Here is a 26,182-nt window from a genome sequence, read left to right on the forward strand (position 1 = left end):
TGCTTTCAAGGGACCAAAGCTGCACAGGAGTGGGAGATGATTGGAACAGTGATCGATCGGCTGCTGTTTGGCTTGTACATCGTCTTTATCGTCACGAGCTTCATTACAATAATGAGCATCTGGATATGAAATAATTTGTTTGCAACATAATTAGGTGACAGAAAGATGAAAAAACAACATAACTGGCGTACTGTCGTGGTAATTGGCATGGATCACAAATAAATACAGTGCTATGGAAATGTATTTGACCCCTTCCAGATTTTTTATTTTTTGCGTTACCTGCCCCTCCCTCCCATGTCCACCCACACCACACTATTCAGTTCAATTCAGTTTTATTTATACAGCGCCAAATCACAACAACAGTCGCCTCAAGGTAGACCCTACAATAATACATACAGAGAAAAAACCAACAATCATATGACCCCTATGAGCAAGCACTTTGGCGACAGTGGGAAGGAAAAACTCCCTTTTAACAGGAAGAAACCTCCAACAGAAACAGGCTCAGGGAGGGGCGGGGCCATCTGCTGCATCCGGCTGGGGTGAGAGATAGAAGATGGGACAAAAGACATGCTGTGGAAGAGAGCCAGAGATTAATAACAAGTATGACCCCCACCCCTACCTGATCTTCATCAGTACCAGCTTCCTCCTTTTGCCAGTGCTTTAGCTTTGTTTATCAAGTATCATAGGCTGTGTTGGAGTTGCAGTCAATACTGTTTTTGGTCCTGGTTGCTATTAGTTTTGTTTTTCTGGATTACGTTAGGGGAGATGCCGGAATTATGTGGCTGGGTCATGGTTTTCTTCATATTTTGTTTGTTTTAGCTGGGGCTCCCATCTCTTTTTGTTTCTGTCTGTCCTTTTGTGAGTTACTACATTCCCTTTATTGAAAGCTTGATGAATGGCAGCAGCGTTGTGTCATCCCATATTTTGAGCACCTTTGAGCCACAGATTCAGGGACCGTAGCAGCATGTGTAAAAATCACTGCACATTTAAATATTAACATTTTCTTACATACATTAAGTGTATTATTAAGATGAGGAATTGTTATGTACATTTCAGATCAGAGCTGCTTCAATTGCTTATTCTTAATTCTTGCTTTTCGGTGTGAATATTTACTAGGATCATACAAACCACACAGAGGACCTTGCTTATCACTCTCACACCCAACCGAGACACATCTCTCAGCCTCCCACGGCTGTTTTCATCAATCAGAATTGCACTGACATTACATGGCACAAAGTCAAACAGTGTCCTCTCTCTGGATGAATTGGCAGGAGAAGCTGCTAGATTAGATTGCATCTGAGGAATGCTAATTTTGCAGGAGTCTGGGTCTGGGGATGTCATGATTAAAGACTCAATTTCCCAGAGGTCAGTGTGGTGTGATCACATATTACCGCTAACTGATGGAGTGTCTCTCATGGTATGCCTGTCACAAGTGGCAGCATCAGCACCGGTGGAGGAGAGAGCAGGGTGTTTCTGTGGTGTTCAATATTCCTCTCACAGCTTGGAATTATATTCAGTCACAGATTTCTTAAGTAGCTGTGTTATTCTATCCATCTGCATATTTATTTATTTTTATTTATTTTGCCATAGTTTACCTAAAGTTCTAAAAGACGCTCTCTGCTTATCTCAGCATTGAAATACTGACTTTCAGCTTATCTTCTTATACCATGAAGCCCTGTCGTGCATTATCCCTACATGTGTCTCAGTGGAATGCATTTTAGAGCAGCAGGTTTTAATGCATTCATGCTGTGCATTGTTACTGAGTAATAGTGATGACACTAATGCAAACATATCGCGTTCGGACAAATTACAGACAGCTAGAAACAGAAATTTCAATTTCAGTATTTTAGTGTATTAAATACAAATGCTCCAAGCATATCTTCCTACAGCACCGACTGGGCAGCATGTGACTTTATTAGTTTCAGCTGGGTGCTGAGTCTGAAACTCACTTTATATGTAATCCATCATACTGACCATTTTCCTGCCCTTGTTTCTTGTCAGTTATTTTGCAATTATTATTTTGTAATACAGCTGAAAGCAGAAGCTATTTGCTTTCATTTAGTGGTGCAGTTTATGAAGCTTATGCATTCATGGTAAAAAGAAAACAGAGTGTCATGCTTATTTAACAAAAACTAAGTACAGCCTTAATGCTTCACTAGGAATTAAGGGGGTAATTATTAATTTAATGCAATATTGAGTTTTTTTTTAATGTTATTGTTATTGTCAATATTGCCAATTTGCAACACTCTTAAACAGATTCATATTTGAGTAAAGGACCACAGATATCTGACTGAAAAGAGCGTGTATTAAAGCAGACATACTGGCAGAATTTGATCTCATTCTCATGATAGGTTTTTGTAATTACTGTCCCATAAAACGTATTCCATAACTGCATTATTAAATATTTCACAAATATAAAACTCGTTAATGGGTTGAAAACAATGTGTTATCAATCTATTAAAGAAACAATTTCATTGAGGAGCACTACAACTGGAAATAAAACTGCATCTTATAAAACAATTATATGAGAGTCTAAATATGGATCTAAAGGCACCAGGTGATTAGCTTAACCTAGCAATGACAATTTTAGGTAAACCCCCCAAAACAACAAGAAGATAAATATAAAAATTAAATTGTAAGCTTTACAGAAGCTGGTAGTCTAATTCATCCTTGGAAAGAGCTTCTCTGGTAACACTATATTGCCTATAAAACTAAATCCTCTTCATTTTTTTACTCAAGTACAAAAGTATTACTGGATTAATATACCAAAATAGCATTTTTAATGTGCCCATTGGTGATGTAGCATATTTTTAGTTGCATTGGTCCTCTTAAATTGTTTGGGGGAATTTAAAACAAATAATCTGATGTTGTCTTTTGTTTGAAATTTTAATTTGCAAAATTACAAGTCAGTAATAAACATATAATAACTATGGTGAAACTTGAACAAGTAAAAGAAAAAAAATACAATTTCAAAATGATAACACAGAAGTAAACAAGTCTATGCTGTTATCAATGTGTTCAGTTGCTCAACATCACTGGTTGAATATAAAACCAGCTTACAAGCCATTTTCCATTAAAAACTGTATTGCAATGGTCAGCTGTGGACTTTTTTCAGTTTTTCTGATGTATAAAAAGAATATTTGGCTGCTAAGAGTGAAGGTGTAGGCAATGAGACAAAGCCAGTATCAACAAGATTAAAAAACAGAGTAAATAAAAGAAAGACACTGATTGGCTAGCTTAAAATACCACCATACAAGATGTGTGAATCACATACAGTATTTGCCTCCGTACTGATTTCTTAGTTTTCTGCATATTTGTCACCGTTAAATGTTTCAGATCATTAAAGAAATGTTATAATTAGACAAAGAAAAATCAAGTAAAGCAGTTTTTCAATGATGATTTAATTTAGGGGGAAAAAGGTTATCCAATCCTACCTGTCCCTGTGTGGAACTGCAATAACTGGCAATGTGTCTTTGGAGGCTTTACAAGCATGAACAGCCTGTTTAAGGTTAAAGTCTATTCTATTTATCTATTTGAATGTATTTAATAAGTCCTGTTGAATATCTTGTTTCAACAGACCTGGCCTGGGTGGGGTTCGTGATAATGAACTCAGTTGTACAAAAAAATGAGGTTAATCCCAGGCCCAGTTGGGTTTGCATTGCCTTTTTTTTCTCTTTATAAATAAAATGATTTAAAAACTGAATTTTGTATTTACTCTGATTACACTGATTAGTCTGACCTTTGTCTAATAATAACATTTGTTTAAATTGGAAAAAAAAACCAAACTGTGACAAATAAGAAATCCGGGCAAATACTTTTTTACCTCTTAAAAGACTCCTTTCACAAAAATAAATACTGTAGAAGTAAACAGCTAAGTCAACCACTTCTTAGGTCTTTTCTACATACTTTATTATTTAAAGTATGGCATCAAGTCCTCACTTGACATTACAGCAGTAACAATGTTTCCCTGAGCGGTTAGCTGATCGGTGCTCCTGTTGTAACCAGCTTGTAATAGGCTCCCTTCAGGGCCATGAGCTGGTCGTGTGCTCCTTTCTCGATCACAATGCCTCTGGACATGACGGCAATGATGTCAGAGTTCTGGATGGTAGAGAGGCGATGGGCAATGACGATGCAGGTCCGTCCCTGTCTGGCTTTGTCCAGGGCTTCTTGCACAGTCTGTCACGGGACACATGAATTAGTGCTCACAAAGACACACACACATACATAGTCAGGAGCCATGATCAATTCTCTCACGTAGCAGACACACAAGCCTCACAATTATAGCAATTTCACAATCATGGGCTGATTACTATCATTAGAATGTTCCAGAGGCTCAGTACACTGCAGAGGCCTCTGCTCCTCAGCGTGGTTCAGCTATTGGAGCTGTAAAAGCTACAGCACAGACCAAACTGACTGTATTCATCTTAAAAAGGCTGTACTGGAGGGTTGGTATGAACTGTAAGCTGTTGGTGATAATAATAGGGATGATGAATGGTAGTGATGTTAATGATAATAATAATTAAGTGCCTGCTCTCTTTGCTCTGTGTGCCCGGAGAATATCAAGCAGCTGCACTACGCTGTGATGTTGAGTTTGTGGACTCAGCAAATGGAAGCTGTTCAGAGTTCAGCGAAGCATACCTTCTCACTCTCGGTGTCCAGGGCGGAGGTAGCCTCGTCAAGGAGCAGGATCTTAGGGTCACGTATGATTGCCCTGGCGATGGCAATGCGCTGCTTCTGGCCACGAGATAACTGAGACCCCTGAGAGCCCACGTTGGTGTCGTATTTCTGAAGCACGGGGAGAGAACAAAATTTGTGTCTATAGGCAATTTTTCAATACAGTACTTAAAAAATAAGTAGACACTGAAAACGACATAAACAAACAATGAGAGTAAGCAGAAAACATCAGTAGTTAGTGATGCTTTTTTTTAAATTCTCCAAACATAGCTCAGCTGTTATGTCATGTACGTAACACTTGATTGCAAACTTCCATCTTCCATAAAAATGATTTTTGTGCAATCGCAGAAACAGCTACTGCTGATAACACAATATGAGCTCTTTCCAAGAGTTCTATTAGTGAAAGATCCCCGAACCCAGAGTGCTGTTAAAACTGAGTGTATGTGGAACTCAGCCAGGAAGCCACATTTTCCATTTCAACAACTAACAAAAACACTGATGAGTAGTCAGGCTTTTGTAGCATTGTAGCCACCATTTCTACCTGTACCTGTTTCAATAGTGTGTCTTCATTAAAACTGGGATTTGTGAGGGTGTGTGGGCATTTAGCAAAGCAATTGTCATTGTTAACTTGAAGTTGTGTCAGTTACGTCCAGAAACGTAAAGGACATTGGCATCACATTGGAACATCCCAGACTTGACTATTAACAGCTTCCTGTTAAATTGAGAGTGGAACTTACAATACTTCTCCTCACATACAAAATCTTGAGTAATCAGGCTCCATAGTACCTTATTATCCTTACAGAGCACTTTCATTCCTTTCATGCCTCTCTACTGTGGGACCAGCTCCCAGTCTGGATTTGGAAGACAGGCACTACTTTTAAGATTAGGCTACTGTAGTTCGGGCTGGATCAGGTAACTCTGAACCATCCCTTAGTCATCGTGCAATGACCTTAGACTGCCGGGGGGCTTTCCTCATCTCTTTTCACTCTCTGTGTGTCTATACGCTACTTTATTAAATTATTGGCAATTATAGTTTGCTTTTTGCCCCGTATCTCTGTGCTCTCTTCTCTTTAACATCAACCTCAAGCAGTCATGGTGGATGGCCACATCGCCCTGAACCTGGTTCCGCTGGAGGGTTTTTCACTCCACTGTCTCCAAGTGCTTGCTCACAGGGAGTCATTTGATTTTTGGGATTCTTTCTAATATTATTTACCTTATAATATAAATGACACGACTATTGTTGTGAATTGGCACTATATAAATAAAGCTGAATTGAACTGTGATTTACATATTTGCTTAAGAAATGAAAGATTGTTGGTTCAGTTCAAGCTGGAAGGGCGTCTGTTATAAACATCCAAAATCAAAGTTGATGTTATCAAATGTGTTGACTATCTGTAACAAGGGAGCAGCTGCATGTTGGATTTTTAATACGAATTGTTTACTTTACTGTTGTTGGTAAATCCCACAAAATACCCAAAGAGTCCTTAATCGCCAGAAATAATGAAGTTAGGTGGCTGTGTTCATAATGTCTGGGGTTTTTTTTTCATGTTGCCTTATAATAAAACATCTCCCTCTGCTGGTCCTGCAGCTTAATGCAACTTACTGCAACTTTTGCATGCATGTCCATTTCACATGGTGTGCTGACGTGTCTATTACTCACTTTGCCTTGATACGGGTTGGATTCTGAGCTCATGAACAACTGTTTGTTTTCAGAGATAAGGTGGTCCACACAGGACAGTCACTACAAACATATGATTTATACCTGTCTCTGTTTGCCTTTCTATAAAAGTCAGCAATTAATGGTGAAGCTTCTTCGTCTAGTCTTGGAAGAATGGGGTATAAATGACACATTAATGGCTTACAGAATAAATTATTGAACCTAAGCCTTATAATGTGAAAACTAATGGATTTTACAAAGAACTTTGACATTTGGCATCTAAAGAGTAGGCAAAAGTTAGGGATGCATAATGGTAAAATTCAGGGCTGAGAAGGTATTTAAAACGATCATTTAGATAAGTAATAGCTGATGACTGACTGACTGTAATCAAACCCAAGCTGCCCATTGTTCATCTCTACTAAAAGCACAAGTGAATGTCCATATTAATGTGGACTAATCACATTTCAACATGCCTAATCAACATGTTAGAACAAGTATTATAATGAAGAAGAAAATAGGAGGACACTGCAACCTGTGCACTTGATCGTCACTCAGTGCATAGAGTCCTTTTTCCCTGTTGTTTACCTTTCCTGATTGACTACATGTTGCCAGCCTGTTTACTGCTCAAACAGTAAACTTTATTTAATTTTGTCTCTTTTTGAATCCCAGCCACAAGCATCATATACAAACTATTTATCGTACCTCAGGAAGGGCCATGACAAAGTCATGAAGCTGGGCCTTCTTTGCGGCAGAGATGACCTCATTCATGCTGATTTCTCGCAAGTTGTCGCCATACTTAATGTTCTCTGCGATGCTGCAGTCAAACAGGATGGGCTCCTGGGACACGATGCCAATCTTGGAACGCAGGAAAGACACGTTGACGCGAATGGTGTCATGGCCATCAATCAGCTGCAGGAAGTAATTGATTTTTCCATTAGTACAAAGCAATGTAAGAATCAAAAGACTAGAAATACAATCCAGTTAATGAGCCATCAGACTACTATCTGGACTGTAATTTCTCTCATAACTATGCAGAGGTGATCGTGTCCTTTTTAAATCTCAGACAGAGAATCAGGACTATGTGTTTCCAAACCACTTCCAGCTCAATTAGGGCCATTTGAATCCTGGCATGAATATCTTCCTGGCATAAAATCAAAATGATCATCCTGGGTAGAGTGCTCCATTTTATAAAATACAGCACAGAGTCAGCAAGAATGTCTGACTGAAAGATGAAGTGACATGAAATACTTCCACCACCGTGCTCACTGAATGTCCAGCAATTATTCTTTGACTGAGACAAATTACACGTTTCACTTTCATAGTGACATCAAAGTATAAATGAGCCTCATGAGAAAAAAAGATGAAAGCAGAGACTATACACACAGTGTGACTCATTCATTCCAAAATGAGATATCTGACATTTCCAAAAAGGTCAGCAACTGCTGTGACAGTATAATATTGGCAGTTTTAAGTCAGAACTCTCCATTTTGTGCAGAGTCAGATTTTTTTTAAGGCTACAGTACACGTTTTTTTTAATCTTGTATTGAACATACAGTTATTTTCAAATGAAGAGCAGTACTTGTACGCATGAAAAACTGAATTTCAATTTCAATTCAATTCAATTGTTCCATTTTGTAGATTGTTGGTTACTTTAATTAGATAAAGTTACACTTTAAAACTTAAGTACATGGTTTTATATCAAATGAAAATTTAAAAAGTAACTTGTAACAGCACATATTTTTTAAGTTAAAGTAGCATAGAGTGGACTAGTGTCACTTTTTAAAGGATTGCTACTCTACAATGAAACTACATATGGTAATAATTCATCAAAAAGAAAGAGTTGTGGTAAAATGCAAAGCAAAACAACAAAAAGAAAAATGCTGCAAAAACACTGTAATACTGTAACCTTTACAACAGAAAGTCAAATGAAAATTCTATACTTTAGCATATGGTTTATTATACTTTAGTAAATAATTTTCTGCATCCTTAAAAAGACAGGAACTAATTCAGTTCATGAAAAAGAAGCAGGTAAAGCAGACTTTCACTAAAGGTAGCTAGCTTAGCAGATCTCAGTAGATGCAAATTTTAAGAGAATTTCTACCTTAGTGCTTTCTATCTACTGTATCTTTCACTAGCATTTGTCTGCCGCAAACATTTACACTTCGATGAACGCATCAGAGAGCAACTTGGGGTTCAGTATCTTGCCCAGTCAAGCAGACTGGAGCAGCCAGGTATCAAACCACCATCCTTCCAATTAGTAGATGACCTACTCTACATGCTGAGCCACAGCCACCTCAATAATAAAATAAAAGCTCTAAGATACTATTGGTATCTCCATTTTTTACAATATGAGCCATTCATAACATACTCATTTGGTTTACATATTGAGCCTGTTGCGTATTAAGCCTGTTGTATTTTGTCTCTCTTACCACTTTGCCGTGGTTGGGATCATAAAACCTCTCCAGCAGCTGTACACTAGTGCTCTTCCCACAGCCACTGCTGCCCACAAAGGCCAGTGTCTGGCCAGGTTTCACTGAAACATTCAGCCCATTCAGGACTTGGATGTCTGGCCTAGAGGGGTAGGTGAACTTGCAGTCAATGAAGTCAATGTTCCCTTGGAAGTTATCCTGAAAACAAAGCAGAGTGAGGGTCAGAGAGGATAAAAACACATAAATAAAAAAGACATTCACCCACATTTCTTACACCTTCAAAGTGCATGGTACTTCACACATAACTTATGCACCACCTTACCCATTTTTCTCCCTTGTCATTGTAGACACTGATCTGAGGCACGCGGTCTAGTAGCTGGAAAAAACGTGCTGCTGAGATCTTGGCTTTGGCATAGTCAGGTGTGTAAGAGGAGGCTCTGCCGAGGGCTGTGCCACTGGTGACAATGGCTGAAATTACCCTGTAAGAGATAACAAAAGCACAAATAGACCCCAGCAACAATGAAAGCCCACTGTACTGCACCATGATTTGGGAACGTGGAAATACCACCTACACACATATGCACACGATACACATTGGTTAAGTGTGGTCAGACTTTTTCACTCATCGTGGGCAGTAACATTATGGTAACTTTGGACTTAAATTAACCCTTTGAATTGTTCTTCCTCCAAGATGCATTTTTCATGACTTTAACGAAACAATCTTTTTTGCTGTTTTTTTTAACAACTCAATTGTTGTTCACAATTATATACAAGTTTGAAATTATACATACAGGCTCAAATTTATACTTACACTCCCACTAATTGTAGGCTAAATGTACATTAGCAAGTTTCACTTTGACCAAATGCTTTTGGGAGCCATCAACAAGTTTATGCACAATTTACAAGAAGAAAAATCTACAAAGTTGTCTCGAGTATGTGTTTTGGGGGACCTTTAAAAAAAGATGTCCTTATTACAAATAATTTTTAACCCTTTACTGAAGTTATCTTTTTAGGATGATGCAGACTAGTATTAGACATATACATCATATACATTGACTTGACTCTCACCTGAACACCAAACTGAAATGGAGCCCCTCCTTTTGCACCAAATAACCTCCAAACCTGTAGGAGCCTGAGTTTGTCAAGAAAATTATGCACTGGGAAAAACCATAGCAAGCTCCATATACATTCGCCTTCTTCAGGGCTGCTTGATATGGCGCGTCCAGCTGGGCCTCATACATCTCCACAAAGGTCTTCTCCTTCCCCAAGCCAGCGATGGTGCGAATGTTGTTCAGAGCTTCACCAGAAATCTGGGCATAAAGGACTAGAGTAAAGTCTAAAGCAAGCCTAGTTGTTGTGTGCTTTAATGTGCAAAGGAGAAAAGGATGTAGATAACGTAGCTGCTCTTTCTTATCTATGTCCTGTTTTTTGCAGCTACAGTTATCTAGTTTCCGCCCTTAGGTATTATTAAATTTACATCTAATCCACTTTACTTAAATGGGTTGGGCTTACTGCATTAGGATAATTCACATAGCATAAAGAAAGTTTGTAGTCCACTTTTTACTGTGAACTTTTCAGCCCACTGTATTCTCCTAAAATTTTATCAGTAGCATCCTGACTGCATTTTGAACATGGCTGGCCCCTACACCATTGGAGCCTGATAGTATTAACTGAATACTTCACTCCCCAAATTACAGGAACAAAAAAATTATTAAATTGAACCCTGGACCCCGATAAATGTTCAGCTGCAGGTTTTTGCAGGGATGAAACCTGCAGCCTAAAACTGTAGTTCAGGACTGTAATGATGCATTTTACTTGTCATTCTATATCTGAATAATGCACTTGTACTATTTTCAGACTGGAGGATGACGTAAACTGATATGAAATGCAAGTAAAATAGGAATCATATCTGACCTGTCCAGCCGCTTCCATGGCCTCCTTGTCCTGTTTGGCGAAACCTGTGAGCATTGAAGCCTGGAAGCCACTTGACAGAGCAATGAACGGCAGAAAGCAAAGGATCAGCAGTGTGAGCTTCCAGCTGAAGTAGAAGGAAATGATAAGTGCAACGCCAATGTTTGCCAGAGAGTTGACGATCATGCCGATCTGTGAGCCCGTAGCCTTGGAGGAAGAGAGCAATGATGTCACTTGACTCAGACTTCTGGTGATTGTCCACATGGACTGAACAAAATTTTAACACATATAAGATTCTATAAACAACAAACAAGCTATTACACAATTATTTCAGTTGTTTATTCTCAAACTTGCTAGAATTAAGAAACATGTGCAATTTAGGCTAAAATTGTGATTTAAAAAGAAAAGACATAAACTACATAAATGATAGAAATTACATTCTAAGCTGAATATGACTTTTTAGAATTTATTGAAACGTGTAAAAAGAAACAGAAAGCTCAGCAGCTTAAGCAAGAGTTCCAGTGATACCAGTGATATCAAGGAATGGCTAGCTGATAGCCCAGGTTAGGCTAAACTAAAGCTAAAACTATAAATAATCTTATCAGAAACAATGTGTGACATCACAGCATATCCATTTTTTATACTGTGTTTAGTTTCAGCATCCAAGTAGCTGATTTAATTATAAGCATAACTTTATAGCCCAATATACATGAAGATGTACTTTATTTTTTTGTTTTGTTTTTTTCATTAAAGCTATAACTCACTCCTTGCACTTGTGAGGCATCAGTGGCCAGACGTGTGGTCAGAGCTCCTGGACTGTTCCTGTGATCATCAAACCATCCAACCTCTTGGCCCAGCATGGCTTGGAAGCCAAGCCGACGTAACCTGCGGGTCAGCAGTTCTCCAGACTTAGAGAAGGCGTAACCCTGGAGACACACGCACACCCAAAATATTAAATCCAAAACACTTCCACAGTGATTTCATACCGAATGTGATCTACTGAATGAGTAACCTAAAAAAAAAAAGGTTTCCCACTCATAAATTGAGTATAAAGCCTTTGCTTTGCAGGATGTAAGAAAATGTTTTCCTTCAGCAGAAGGCATTTATTTACCAAAATAAACAGGTCTCTTATGACCTCCTTCAACCTTGACCACCAGCAGGTGTTAAGGCTGCAAAGAAGCACTAAAGAAATCAGTATTGCAAGTGAACTACTCTACCTGCAGCAACTGGGTGAAGAAAGAGACAATGCCAACCACAACAAAGAACAGGCAGATGCTGTTGATCTCCTTCCTCTGAGCCACAGGATCTTGTACTGAGAAAGTCTAAAACACATATAGGCATTTAAAAAGTGCTTTCAAATAAATGAAGAATTTCATTGACTTATTTGATTTTATTTTATTTCAGCTCACAGTGTCACTGTACTTAAAAGAATCTGATGATGGTTTAACAGGACCTCAAGGGTGGGATAGCACGAAACATTTACACTGGAAAATATTTAGTGGGTATTAAAATTCATTTTAATAAGTCAGCAAACTAACGGCAAACCAAACTGACAGGGCTAGAGTTTTTAAAACTGTCATGTGATTAAACTCAGAGTCATAGAATAAAGGGCTGTTTGAATATTGGGGTTTGAGTGATTAGTAAGACTAGGAAAATGCTATATAAAAGCCATTCCATTATACTAGCCAGCTAACATATCATTTACACAGATAATGTATTGGTCACTGCTGCTAATTAGAAGGAAATTTGCAAAATAAATATCACAGTTCACTGTCAAACTAAACCAGTCGTTTGTCAAAGTCTTCTGATTTGAAGTAAGAGCTTGAGTCTCATGTACAGTTTTACATGACTTTATAGCCATATTTCATGTGCATATGTCAGTGTCATAAAAAAGATAAGAGACACACAAATCTAAAAGTGCTTAACACACTAACTCACACATGTCCAGCTGTCATTTACAGCTGGACATGTGTGGATATGTGTGAGTTAGTGTAAACTCTGGGCTGTAATTGGTCCAGCCCAGAGTCGATCATGACCAACTGGCCAATCCACCACCGTTCATTTATACCGTTAAAAAAGGACAAGAAATAAAACCCCATCGGCCCATAAAAACGAAAAATCACGAGCAGCACCAGGCAAATGCCCGGTATGCCCAATGGCCGGTCTAGCCCTGCCCCAAATAAACAGTGGTTTCCTGGGGACTTCTGGGTATTTTACAGGAAAAGAGAAACACATTATATAGGAAGGAATTTTAACTATATTATAGGATTTTAAAAAAGGGCAACTGAATAATTAAAAAAAATTATCATTCACATCAACATAATGAATATTAAATAACAATTTTTAAAAATTGTTATTTAACAATTAAAATTTAAAAAAAAATGTTGTTTATTCTATTGTACCTAACGTTAATTATTTGTGTGTAAATATAATTACATTGGGTTTTTTTTAATGCACTGAAGTCTATGCACTTAGTTGTTTCGTGCATGGGAGCATACATTCCTTTCCAGCAGCACTAGTGCACCTCCAAACCATAAGAGATGAAGAACACAGTTTGGCAATAATAGATTTAACTGAATTACATCTAACTGCTAGCTTGGTGATTGTGCAACCATTTTGCCACTTCTGTTCTGTTCTTCCTGTGGAAAATGTCAGTACTAGAAATTCACAATATTGTTGAGTGAATTATATGAGGTTGACATAAATGCTTTCCTGACATAAACTGTATGCTGAACAATATGAAGGGAACACTGCATTTTCAGCTTCTGGTGCGACTATATGTTGACTGCTGCTTTTGCCCCTCGTTTGATTTGTACATCTGGTTTGGTCCAAAACTTAATGCCTACATTCTACAAGCTTTTAGATTCAGATTCAAAACATGAGACTTGAACCTCACCGCCAGGATTTGACTGAACAGCAGAGAGTAGACGGGGTTGACCCCTCCATTTATTGCAGCCCCAATGGATCCAAAAAGCATATATGGCCACTCAGGTGTGTTGTACTTTAGGATCCTGGCAGCTGAAGCAGGTTCCACAAGTTCATCGTCCTCTTCTAGGAATGCATTCTGAGCATAAATATATAAAGTTATATTACGCAGGAGCATTATAATAATATAATGTTTAAGCATGGATTAAAAAAAACTACAAATACAAACAAGTAGTTTTATACTCCACTGGTTTGTAACTTTTGTTGGCTGTTTGTTGGCAAACGTTTCATACATAAAAGAAACACAAACCCACTCACACCCACACATACACACCTTGTCGTTATCTGGTCGAGATATAGAAATGTCTCCAGTTGGAACGGAGGCTTCTGGGATCAGGTTTGACAACTGGGACCTGGACCGCCTGCGGATGGAGGCTCTGCAAAGAATTAATCAGTTAATTACAGAAAAAAAAGAGTAATGCACATTATAGGTTACTGAATATTGTAGGTACTCGAGTTTGTGAGTGGTGCTGCTATTGTGGCACTGATTACTGGATGCTTGTATTGGGGTGACAGAGTACCTCTAGCCTCCTCTACTGTCGTACCTGTTGTATAGTGGCTCTGGATGATAGTGTCAGCTAAATGTTCCAAATGTCAGATTAAATGCAAAAGGGTGATTAAGAAAATTGCACTGACAAAAGTCAATTTCAGCTACAAAATTACTACTATAATAATCCTATTTAGATGCACAGTCAGGCCCAAGAAAATGGATAAAAACTCAACCAAGAAAATGAGCAAATGTGATGAAGAGAAGGAGTGATTGGGCACGAGTTTGTGTAATACCTCAAACTGTCACGGTAACTGCCTGCTCTAGATAGCTTTAGTCTCTCGGGCTCGTCTTCATGGTCGGCCACTAAGAAATAAGAAAATCAATAGAAGGAGATGGTCACATTCACTAGATTCTTGTAATATCTACATGCATAAGTCTTTCAAAACATTTAGATTGAAGCAGAGTGGATTTCGTCATTCCCAAAGGGCTGGACCTACTTTGCCGAGCCTTTTCATTCAGAGCCTTGTCTCCTTGGCTCTGCAGGGTGACAAGAGTGAAGTAGACACCCTTCCTCTCCAGAAGTTCATTGTGTTTTCCCCTCTCTACGGCCTGGCCGTGCTCAAAGCCCACAATCACATCAGCGTTCTTTATGGTGGACAGACGATGAGCAATAGAGATAGTTGTGCGGCCCATTCGTACCTGTGAGGAAGTTTAAAATACTTAAATACTTACTTATATTTGATCATTTCTTCTTCATTCCCAAAACAGAGGCTGAAAATTTTAGTTTTGTCAGTATTTGGCCCTTGTAGTGACGGTGGCAGCCATTTTTTTAAGAAGTCTTACAAATTTTGAACCTTTCGTCATTAAATATCTAATTTAGTCGTAGATGAGCCAGACATACTTTATCCAAAGCTGCTTGAACTACAGCTTCACTCTCGTTATCAAGAGCTGAGGTAGCCATGTCCAGCAGCAGGATACGAGGGTTCCTGACCAGCGCTCGTGCTATAGCAATCCTCTGTTTCTGCCCGCCGCTCATCTGGCCTCCACCCTCCCCGACCAAGGTGTCAAATTTCTATCAAGAAAGGAAAAAAGTTGTCAGCCAGTGCTTAAACGTTGTGATCACCTATAAAGCTTAAAAGCCTATTGCTCATCTGCACCTGTGGCAGGTCCATGATGAAGTTGTACGCGTTGGCCTCCTTTGCAGCAGTGATGATGTCCTTGTCAGAGACACCAGGGCGACCGTAGCGTATGTTCTCTGCAATGGTCGTGGCAAACAGCACAGGCTCCTGCTCCACTATACCGATCAGAGAACGCAGCCACTGGATGTTCAGCCCTCTGATGTCATGACCATCCAGGGTCACCTGAGATGGAGGCCACAGAGAGCAGGTGCTTGTGCTAAAATTGATGGATGATGCTATTACAGCACTTTGCTGCTATAATGCATTTCCTTGTTTCTTTCTGTCTTTGCAACAATCCTAGTTTCAAATCATAGGGTTGTTAGTCTTATGGATGCCCTTCATCGGGCAATAACAGGCTATTTTCTACTCAAGAAGCTTAAAGAAATAAGACAGTGTGGGGTGTATGGGCCTGTAATTCCAGTAAAAGTGAAAAATGAGGCTGTTAGGATCCATTTGCTGAATAATGAAACGGATTATCGTGTACTTCCATCAGCTTTAGGGGATGGCTATTTTAAAAATAGCTAGAATAAAGCTTCAAAGGATGGAGGTGTGTATCCAGGTAATCATCACACTCTGATGAAAGAGTCTGATGAATGATGAACGTGACAATTTGGAGCTTCACACCTACCATCCCCTCTTTAGGGTCATAAAAACGCTGGATGAGTTGAATGGCGGTGCTCTTCCCAGCTCCGCTTGACCCCACAAAGGCTGTGGTCTCCCCCGACTTCACTACAACATTGAGCTGGTCCAGGATCTTAGCAAAGACAGGACACTTTGTGACAAGATCCTGAAACCAGAACCATCTCAACTATGCATATGTGTGTAGATGTCTGTAAGTACCTTTACTTCAGGTCTGGATGGGTAGTGGAAGGTGACATTGTGAAATTCAATGTCCCCTTTGACCCTGTCGAGCTTATATCCAGCTTCAGATAAGCAGTCAATCTCTGGCTCCTGGTATCATTTTAAAAGGTGCAATGTTAAAAAAAGGTCAATGGTTTTCTGTGGAAAGGCTTAAAAGATATCAAGTCAAGTCTTCTCACTCTGTCTATAGTCTCAAAGATTATAGTCGCAGCTCCACGACCTGACGCAAAAGCCTCCAGACACGGAGAGGCTTGCCCCAAATTCATGGCTGCTATCAGAACCCCAAAGAACACCTGAAATAACATATAAAAGTCAGTATATTATACTCTTCAGTGTAACAAATCTGGATTTTATCAAGAGCGATGAAAGGTTATTTTAAAGTGCCACTTTGTTGTTTTATCTTGCACTAATAAACACGTATAAAGCAAAATAAATAGGGCAGAAAAGTCAAAAAGTTACAAATTTAGATAAGCAGGATTTACCCGTTATTATAGGCTGCAATTCATATTTTGGCATAATATATGTGATACCTGCAGCAGTGTTCCTGGTGTGTATTCTTTAGTGTCCACAACCAGTGAGGAGCCATACCAGAAGGCCAGACCATAACAAAGGAAGATAACCAGCCACATAAAGCCAGTGAAAAACCCCACAATCAAACCCTTTCTAATGCCCCAGCGCTGAGCGGAGACCAGGTTCCTGTCGTACCTTTAGAAGAAAAGAAGAGTTCATTTGAGCTACCCTTAGAAGTACAAAGAAAATAGTAAACATGCTGTACCTTTCTTGTATACCTCACCTTTGCACTTCCTTTTTCTCTCCTCCAAAAGCAGCCACAGTTCTGATAGAGGACAGGACCTCATCAGCTACAGACCCAGCTTTAGCATAGGCCTGCAGCTCCATCCCGGTTAGCTTAGACACAAACTAGTTACAACAAAGTGATGCCAAGTTAATGGAGAGGAGAAGTGAAGCTGAAATGTAAAGTTAAATCAAGTCTTGACAAGTCAAGAGAGGTTTGTTCAACAAAACAGGAGAAATGAATTTGACGATTTACCCCCTGAGGTCAAAGTAATCAACCCCAACAAGAATAGTCAAAAAGCTGTTTTGTCATAAAATCAAGCTGGAATCTTAATATCAAACAAGTCTCACCAGAGCCATAAGACCTGCTCCGACACCAATCAGCGGACTTGCTGCGATTATGACAAGTGTTAACTTCCATCCTTTGACAAAGCCAACGCAAAAACCACACACAAAGGTGGTGAAACGCTGCACAAATATGGAAACTTGATCCGCAATGGCATCATTGATCTTGTTTATGTCACTAGAATAGAGATATAACAATTGTAATACAGATAAACCATAGTAGTCCATATCATCACGTTCTACTCACTCTGACATGCGAGTGTTGAGCTCCCCGACAGAGGTGCAGTCGAACCAGCCGATCTCCATCCTCATCACTTTGCTGAAGTACAATTTCCTGATGAGCTGAATCTGCTTGGCAGCAGCAGTCACCCACAGGGAGATCTGTCAGTTGTTGAAGAGAGGTTATGTTCACTTTTGTTAATTAGCAAATATAAAAGCAAGCAGGGCAGCAGGGTGTCATCAGGACCTGCACTCTTCCTCCTGACCTTGTTTTTGATTTATAAAAAGACAAATTACACCTGTGGAACAGCTAAAGGGGCACTTAACACATGAAAGGGCACTCATTGCTTAAGAGGTAGGTTAACACTAAGCATTTGAAGTTATATGCACATTCCACATAGTCTTCTGATGCTCAGGAAGAGCATTGCTGAGAAAATAATCCAGATGGTTATTTTGCAATGTTGTGCAAAATTTCTTTTTATTTTTTACTAGCCAACAGAGTCATGTGATATTTCCTGAGCAGAAACCAAGGGCATATTTGGGATTTAAAAAGGACTGGAATATTTACATTTGCTCTCATTTGGTTGGTGTGTCAGAAGTGTTACCCTGTCAGCAGTGACATTTATGAAAAAATAAATAAATAAAGTAAGGAAATAAAGAAGGCATTAGTAGAACAGTGACTAATGATTTTCAAGCCATCTTATTTCTTAATTGCTGGAGGAAATCAAAGATGACCTGGAATCTTTTACTAGAAGAAGCTGCTCAAGTCCTGCACCAGACCTATTTGAAATCCTTCACTTTTTATCCTGTGCAGCTTTTCAAAAGGTAGAATGAGGCTTTTAGTAAACTCTCAATTTACCCAGGGTTTTTAGGTTCTATCATCACTTACAGCGATCTTCAGATTCAGTTTAGCCTGATCATGATAAATAACCTAGAAACCATAGACTGTTGCTCAAATTTCAGTGCTACGTAGCCTCCCAATACAACTTCTCTTTAGGTCATGCCATTTTTTATTTACTTTTCTTCCACGAATTCACATTTCCCTAGTATTGTTCCAAATGTCCTTTTGGCAGTGAGGTTAGACATCCCTCCACTAACACCTACACTTCTAAAACAGAAAATGCCACAAGTCCAGGTTGTTACTTGCGGTTAACTGGACATAAAATAGCAGTAATAGAATAGCCTCTTACTGTCATTGTACATGTACAATGAAAAAGCATAAGAATAAAGAAACAGCAGCACAGAGCAAGGAGAGATAGTGGAAAGCCACGTTAATAGATTAGACCTAGGCTCATCAGGTTTTCCTGATTGTGACTCTAGGGCAGGGGTGTCCAACTCCTGGCCTCAAGGGCTCTTGTCCTGCAGGTTTTGGATGTGTCCAGCACAGCTGATTTAAATGGCTAAATGACCTCCTCAACATGTCTTGAAGTTCTCCAGAGGCCTGGTAATGAATTAATCATTTGATTCAAGTGTGTTGACCCAGAGTGATATCTAAAACCTGCAGGACACCGGCCCTGGAGGCCTGGATTCCCCCCCCCCCCCCCCCCCTGCTTTGGAAGATTGCATTGTTCGCTTTCAACTTACATCTTCACTTCTTTGTGGTTAGAATTATCACAACCTGTGCTGCAAATTACAATCAATCATTACCTGTGTGTTGTGGTAAAAAAACTAAACAAAAAAAAAACTGGAAATGAAAAGAACAATACAAATAAATAACTACTGTGGCATTTATAAAAAAAAAAGTGTTTTACTCTTTTTCAGCTTTTTGTAAAATAGTAAAATACAGGGATCATAATTTAGCATTAAAAATATCAATTTCATTAAAAGAAAAATTTTTCGAGCTGATGATGGATGAGCTGATCTGAGTCACAGTGCAGTTGATGGGTGTTTTTAATGAGTAAAGGATGACTTATAACACAAGTTTGTTTATATTAAAATATTCCGTGACTAACCTGAAGGTATCCTAGCAAAAACACAGCTGCTCCAATCCCAGCGTAATAGAAGGCAAACATCATCATTTCATATTCAATGTCAAGAAGCCTGTAAGTTAAGTCACACATATTATTCAAAAGTCACAGTTCCGCTTTGCCACGTGCAAAGACATACTATAGGACTATAAAACACATAGAGATTACAATACAGAAGCCACAGCTTGAACTATATTTCGTTTTGACAAATGAAATATTGTATTTCTCACAACCCACTTACCCACATGTTCTGTTCTCCAGTGGTACGAACATCTCGAGAGTTGAATTGAGAAGGCCGATATCTGACTGGTTTATGGGCGCTGACAGGTTGTACGCTGCAGTGTAGTTCTTTTTCCACTGGATGGTGTTGTTCACGCACTCCTTGCGGTCGTCACTCAGTTCTTGTAGCTCAATGTCGTACTCGATGAAGGCATCAGTGAGCAGGCCGAACACCAGCAGCATGAGAGGCTGGGCTGAGCCATGCAGCAATGCGCACAAGCAACCCACCACCATCATCAGTATGTCTTTGCACGTGGCAAAGCGGAACTGGGCAGGTGCATCAACACAAAGCACACACTAGATTAGGTGGATCCAAATTGATAAAGGAGGGGACGTTGCAAACAGTGTAAGGCATTTTTACCAGCTCAAAGAAGCCGACTCTAATGGCTGGTTGCTCTTCATTTTTCTGAGCTCTATTTGACATAAAAGTCCAATGAGTTGATTATTTACTCAAATGTGACAAAGTATTCAGAGCCTGCTCCTTGCTACTTACTTTTCATCCTTCTTGGAATGTGTAATTGTTCTGCATGGAAAACAGGACAGTGAGTAATTAGACAAACAGATACTTGAGAAACACATTCATGCAGGGCATATAAGATAAGATAAGATAAGATAACCTTTATTAGTCCCACACGTGGGAAATTTGTTTTGTCACAGCAGGAAGTGGACAGTGCAAAAGTTATGACGCAAAAATTAGAATACAATAAGAATAAATACAGTACACAGCTGTACAGAATAGAATAAAATAATATACTATATACAGTAGAATAAAATAGAATAAAAATATACAATAAGATAAAAATAGAATACGAATGCTATATACAACTGAGTAAAAATACAACGATGCCAGAAAAGATTATTGCACTTAGTGTTATTGCACATGTGTGGATGTGTGTGTTTGTTCAGTTAAAGTCTTTGTTGTGGAGTCTGACAGCAGTGGGGAGGAAAGACCTGCGAAATCTCTCCGTCCCACACCGTGGGTGCCGCAGTCTCCCACTGAAGGAGCTGCTCAGTGCTGTCACAGTCTGCTGCATGGGGTGGGAGATGTTGTCCAACAGGGATGACAGCTTAGCCACCATTCTCCTGTCACTCACCACCTCCACTGGGTCCAGAGGGCATCCTAGAACAGAGCTGGCCCTTCGGATCACCCTGTTCAGTCTCTTCCTGTCCCCAGCAGGACATGGGGACAGGAATATGACGAATTCATGAGTCTAATGTATTTATCAAGAAATGAACAAGTCATATCTTTATACCTAATGGGTCATCAATTGATGATTGCTTATCAACTCTCTCTATATTTATTGTACAATCTACTGTACAATATAAAGCGCCTTGAGGCGACTGTTGTTGTGATTTGGTGCTGTATAAATAAAATTGAATTGAATTGAATATTTAAGCTTAACATTTAAAGTAAATTTGATATTAAATGATCTATTAAATATTCAGGAAGATCAAGACTTCATAAGAAGTGTCATTTAAGGAAAAATCAGATTAGATTATTATGTAAAACAGAGTACTTTTCTATCCTTTCAAACTTGTATTAACAAGGTTGCGATATACCAAACTATCAAGTGATTGAGTTGAATCTAAAGACAGTGATGTGTTGAGCAAAAAGAACAGAAACTACTGACACAGTCTTTTTAAAATGCATTAAATTATTAGTTGATCCAGAAAAAAATAATAAGACTGATAATGACATTTTACTTAGAAAATTCAGATATTCTAAAATTTCTCATGATCAATAAATAAAACATTAAACTTACATATATGAGCCAGTTGGTTCTGTAAGACAACAGATACATTATTTATATCTGTCATTGAAACTAATTTTTATAAAATGAAGTTTAACATAATTTTCATTGTTGATTATATCTCAGTTTTCTTAATAAGTTCTCTACATTAAAAAATAGCACGTTACCTTCATCTGAAACCTCATAGCTGTGGTTTTCCTGTCCTAGTTGTTTTATGCTTTGCAGTTTCACAGATCCTGTTGGCATGTTGAGTCATCTAGGAAAAGAAAAGGAAAACAAAATTGAAATCCCACTAGTACCAGAGTGCTTTTTTTGTTTGTTTTTTGCACAAAGAATATCTTACAAATCTGTTATCCTATTTATCCTTGATTGAGGTGTATCATAAATCCAAGTCAGATTAAATTGGCAGTCCAGTATCCTAACATGAAGCTGTTTAATCCCTGGTGATTGTCACAGCTTGCCACTTGCGAAGAAGTTGAAACACTGAATACCTTGGCAGCTCTTTGCGTGCTGTTATTGAACAGATTATGCATTTGTTGGAACAGGGGGTTGGATTGTTTTGTTAGAAGGTAAGTGACCTGAAACGGCCAGTGACCTGAAATGGTCAATGACCTTGCAAAAGCAAACCTTTTACTTGTAAAGGCCAACCACCGTTTATCCTAGTCTAATGTCAAGCTGAATATTAGAATCCATAGCTTTTTAAACTGTGTACAGCTGTAGTAGGTTATGGTTCTATCTCCATAAACTATCATAATCCTCTACCAATTATAATCATACTGTAATAAGTAGAAAATTATGGTAGGCCAATTTTAGCATTTTAATAAATGCAATACATATAAATACATATTAATGTGAGCCACCCCTCATTTCTTTATATGTTGCTTTCATGGAGCCAGACAACACTAAGAAAATGCTATGGGGCAGTTGTCGTATTTGAATATAAGAAACTTGTATATCCAACATGACTGTTGTGAGATTATTCTGTTATCATATGTTATCTTATATCTGTAGTTAAAGTAGTTGAATTATGTTAACTGCTGTAGGTCATATAATTTCCTTTAGTCTAGATTGTGTGCTGTGTATGTAGCTTAGTTTCCATTATATTTTTGGGTTAAAAGAATGTGACCATTTTTGGATTTGTTAGACAGGTGTGCATTACCCTGTACCCTTGATCTGCTGTGAATGTGTTACACTGTTTCTTGACATTTCATACTGCTGAATCATGAAGAGAATGTTGTGTGCAGAGGACCTTGTGCCGATAATAGAAGAGACAGACCACATTCCATACCCCCACCTTTACAGAGAGCAGAAAGACAGGGAGCCGAGGCCATAACTTAGGCGCCGTAACAGAGAAATAATGTGAATGTTTAGGCTTTTACGACTAGGTGGGGGCCACTAAAGGCTATAAGAGCTTGAGTAACCCTCCACCAGTTTGAGATTTGTTGTGACCCTCTTCATGCATGTCTCCCCATCATGATGGCTTATGCTCATAAGTGTTGAATTGTATGGAAATAAAAGAATTGTTGATTGAGCATTTATACACCGAGTATTGTCCTTCCTTCAGCCCAAAGATTAAAAGAATTGGGAGATTTTAACACTGTCAAAGGAAAATTGTGTATATGTGATCAGCTACATGAAATGTATTCCTTTATTTATCACTAAGCAAATGTCTACGTGACTTTTGACATGAAACTCTTGTGTGATAAACAACTAACAGCTCCCTCTTTCTGTAAGAACATACAGATCTAGAAAAAGGGGAACCTCAGCTCAGAGTTCTTAGAATAACTCTGTTTTATTTGTACATACACACACACACACACACAGACACACAGAAAAGTATCAATAAAGCATGCAGACAGTGATGAGACGCAGGTCGTGCGTCCATGACTGCCCTTGCGAGTGAAAGACAACTGCAGTGTTTGTGTTTTCTAACTCAGGTGTCTCAAGCTGAAGAATTGCGGGGTGGTTCTTAGAAATCCCCTGATAAAAGGTTAAATCATCACGCAACCTCGAATGTTGCTGTCATCTTTCTGCTCCTGTAAAAGGAAACACACATAGATTCATCTGCACCTTTGTCAGGTGGGGGTTAACTTCGCACAGTCGTGTTACATCAGTAAAGTCTCGTCAGCTTTTGTCAGCTTTTACCAGTCAGACAGTTTTTTTTTCTCTTTCACTCATTTATTCATACATTCATTCTTTATTTCTTTGCCGATAGTGGAATCGATTGTCGCATTTTAATGTGGAGAAACTCACTTGTAACAATTTTCTCGACGACGTGTCGTACAGCGCTTTCTGTTCTAATCGTGCAGATCTGCTCAAACGACAGATTATCAAACAAAACTTTCAGTGCACTGTGAAAGTATCAAAATAAAAAGGCCTTGTTAAGTCATGACACAAGCTCCTCATCTCAGGAGGGTAAATCATACCATTAGCATGATTTATCATACCATCATACTAATTGGCAGGCTCAACTTCACAACAAAAGAAAAATCATCAGCTAGATTCATTCCAAACCAACCATCAGCTGCACAACACACAACACAAGCCTAATGTCTTATTAGCTATGAGTTTAATCCCCAGGTCTGTGCTCTTCACTCATTTAGGCCACAGATTTTATTCAGTTTTCCTTTTTCCCCGTCATCACAAAACATGTGACATGTTGTCATGCACTTCACAAAAGAAGTTTGTTCTGACGTATTCAGAGTTGTGTATCTAGGTACAGGATTCACTCGCACATCAAAACAGGAAACTCAGTGTTTTAGTCTCCACTCTAACAAACTCCAACACATCCCATTCACTTGTGCTAGAATTCAATCATAATCTAAGAACGATCAGCTAATTTGCATATCAGCTATTAACCCACTAAGATGACAGGACAACAGAAATGCATGTTGAAAATGTTATCACTAAAAGAGAATTTCCCTCATACAGTAAATTACTTGTGCTGCATCAATCAAGCAGGAAGCATCTCCCAATTTACTATATCACCGACTAAATTTATTGTCTGATCACTAGTTGGTCAAACCAGAATCTTTTTTCCCACAAAGTTAAACTGTTGTCCTGCAACCTAGAGAGTTAATTGTCAGCATTGGATAAATTCAGTATTTGATAACAAGTGTCTGCTAAATTGACACTATTTTAACACTGATGAGAGATAACAAGCTGATCTTCATTGCATGTGTGTTTGTGTCATTAGGCAGGTTTAATGCATATCTGTGGAGCTGCATCTCCAGCAGGGCGTGTTCTTAAAGCTGCCTTTCCTACACATTTCTCTGCTATTATTTGATCATTTCTTAAGTAATGTGCTATGAGTCCACTGGTCTTTGCATCACACTAAGTGACTTGGAAAAGATGATAAACAGACTCACATGCTTAAGATGTTGTCTAATCTTCATGAGCTCTCTTGTGTTTGTGTTAGTAGGGTTAATGCATGTTCTGCTTGTGTGTGTGATTTTGTATATGTTTCTATTTTCGCAGTGTTTCAGACCCCTTCTCAATTTTCCAATTTAAACAGTCAGTTTTCTTTTCCCCTGGTTTGCTAACCCAAATTTTGATTTCCCACATTAAATAACAAAATTCCTATGTGTTCTCACCACTCCTCTCACTCTGTTGTCCTCTCACTCTGTTGTCCTCTCCCACTTCAACAGTCCAAAAGCAGGCAGTTCTCCTTCAGCTTCGTCCTGTGTTCCACTGTCTCTTCTTGCCATTTTACTCCAAAGGTGGCAAATGTCAAACTCCAACAGTCTCCTCAGTTCTCCTCCTGTTTGTCCACACCGCTGCTGCTTGCTGGGACTCTTTGCTCAGGACTTTGCTGCTGTCTCTTTATCTGCCATGTTATTGCTCTTTGGAGCTGCATTCCTTGTCTTCAGGGAGGAGTGAGAGCTGCTTGTGAGTTTGAGAGACACATGGTGCTGTAAATAAGTTAGCCAGGAACTTGACTTTCTTCCGACCGCTGCATGTGGAAAATTGATTCAGGTCTGCTTTTCACCTGAAAGTGACAAACTAAGACATGTTCATTATTATTATAACTGCTTAATCAACACATCTCTCTCTGTTTTTGAGCACAGTCCTTTCTTAAAAGCAGAAAATGAGATTGTAGTTGTTCTTGGCTGATCAACACAAAACCTTTTTCCTATGATTATTTTTCATCTACAATGTAAATTTTGTCTCTTTCTCACTCTTTTTTTTCTCTTTACAATAGCTGGTGACCTGCAGAACCACCACTCTCACAATTGGAGGCAATTACTTTTACACAGCGCACAAAAACACTGTGACGTCAGACACATTCACACTCACTTTTTCATCTGCATAAATAAATCATATGGCTGGTGATATGTGCCATGGTGATCCATAGGTATGATCACAAGTTTATTTATTTTTCAACCCAACAAAACAAATAAACAAAAACATGATGCTGATGCTATGAACACTCTACACACATGAGTCAAGATGCAGGAAAACTGCTCACGGAAACGCTGCACACTCCAGTTATCACAGTTATCATAGTTCTGTTTCCCTCTCTTTGAGGAGTTCTCAGCCAGCTCTCGATCTGATAATGTGTAGCTTGCTCATCAGCTCAGAAGAGACCACAACGCAACCTCACACAGTGGTTGCTTTGCCACACAGTGGCAAAGACTTGCACTT

General features: G+C 38.9%; 1 protein-coding gene across 7 annotated transcripts in view; it reads right to left on the bottom strand.

Annotated features, from left to right (window-relative positions):
- Positions 1–2,809: 2,809 nt before the first annotated feature.
- Positions 2,810–26,182, bottom strand: part of LOC309699706 (bile salt export pump-like) — a 41,251-nt gene continuing 17,878 nt past the window's right edge. For 6 of the 7 annotated variants that reach the window (XM_082522846.1, XM_082522845.1, XM_082522842.1 and 3 more), the window contains 28 exons: positions 21,706–21,794; positions 21,551–21,569; positions 20,281–20,310; positions 20,149–20,200; positions 19,750–20,054; positions 19,494–19,581; positions 17,570–17,703; positions 17,329–17,500; positions 16,979–17,103; positions 16,716–16,890; positions 16,365–16,478; positions 16,165–16,275; positions 15,953–16,078; positions 15,304–15,507; positions 15,048–15,218; positions 14,644–14,845; positions 14,440–14,509; positions 13,931–14,033; positions 13,568–13,735; positions 11,889–11,993; positions 11,436–11,597; positions 10,675–10,878; positions 9,829–10,070; positions 9,083–9,239; positions 8,761–8,958; positions 7,034–7,240; positions 4,639–4,785; positions 2,810–4,176 (listed from right to left, as the gene is read on the bottom strand). In XM_082522846.1, coding sequence (XP_082378972.1) covers positions 3,976–4,176; positions 4,639–4,785; positions 7,034–7,240; positions 8,761–8,958; positions 9,083–9,239; positions 9,829–10,070; positions 10,675–10,878; positions 11,436–11,597; positions 11,889–11,993; positions 13,568–13,735; positions 13,931–14,033; positions 14,440–14,509; positions 14,644–14,845; positions 15,048–15,218; positions 15,304–15,507; positions 15,953–16,078; positions 16,165–16,275; positions 16,365–16,478; positions 16,716–16,890; positions 16,979–17,103; positions 17,329–17,500; positions 17,570–17,703; positions 19,494–19,581; positions 19,750–20,054; positions 20,149–20,200; positions 20,281–20,310; positions 21,551–21,569; positions 21,706–21,784 — 4,071 coding nt within the window. In that variant the 5' untranslated portion in view covers positions 21,785–21,794 and the 3' untranslated portion in view covers positions 2,810–3,975. Of the gene's footprint in view, positions 4,177–4,638; positions 4,786–7,033; positions 7,241–8,760; positions 8,959–9,082; positions 9,240–9,828; positions 10,071–10,674; positions 10,879–11,435; positions 11,598–11,888; positions 11,994–13,567; positions 13,736–13,930; positions 14,034–14,439; positions 14,510–14,643; positions 14,846–15,047; positions 15,219–15,303; positions 15,508–15,952; positions 16,079–16,164; positions 16,276–16,364; positions 16,479–16,715; positions 16,891–16,978; positions 17,104–17,328; positions 17,501–17,569; positions 17,704–19,493; positions 19,582–19,749; positions 20,055–20,148; positions 20,201–20,280; positions 20,311–21,550; positions 21,570–21,705; positions 21,795–25,131; positions 25,683–26,182 lie in introns of those variants that run through there. The other variant, XM_082522840.1, reaches the window with a different exon arrangement.

This window comes from Aulonocara stuartgranti (genome assembly GCF_965226115.1).
Source record: "Aulonocara stuartgranti genome assembly, chromosome: 23".
Lineage (NCBI taxonomy): Eukaryota > Metazoa > Chordata > Actinopteri > Cichliformes > Cichlidae > Aulonocara > Aulonocara stuartgranti.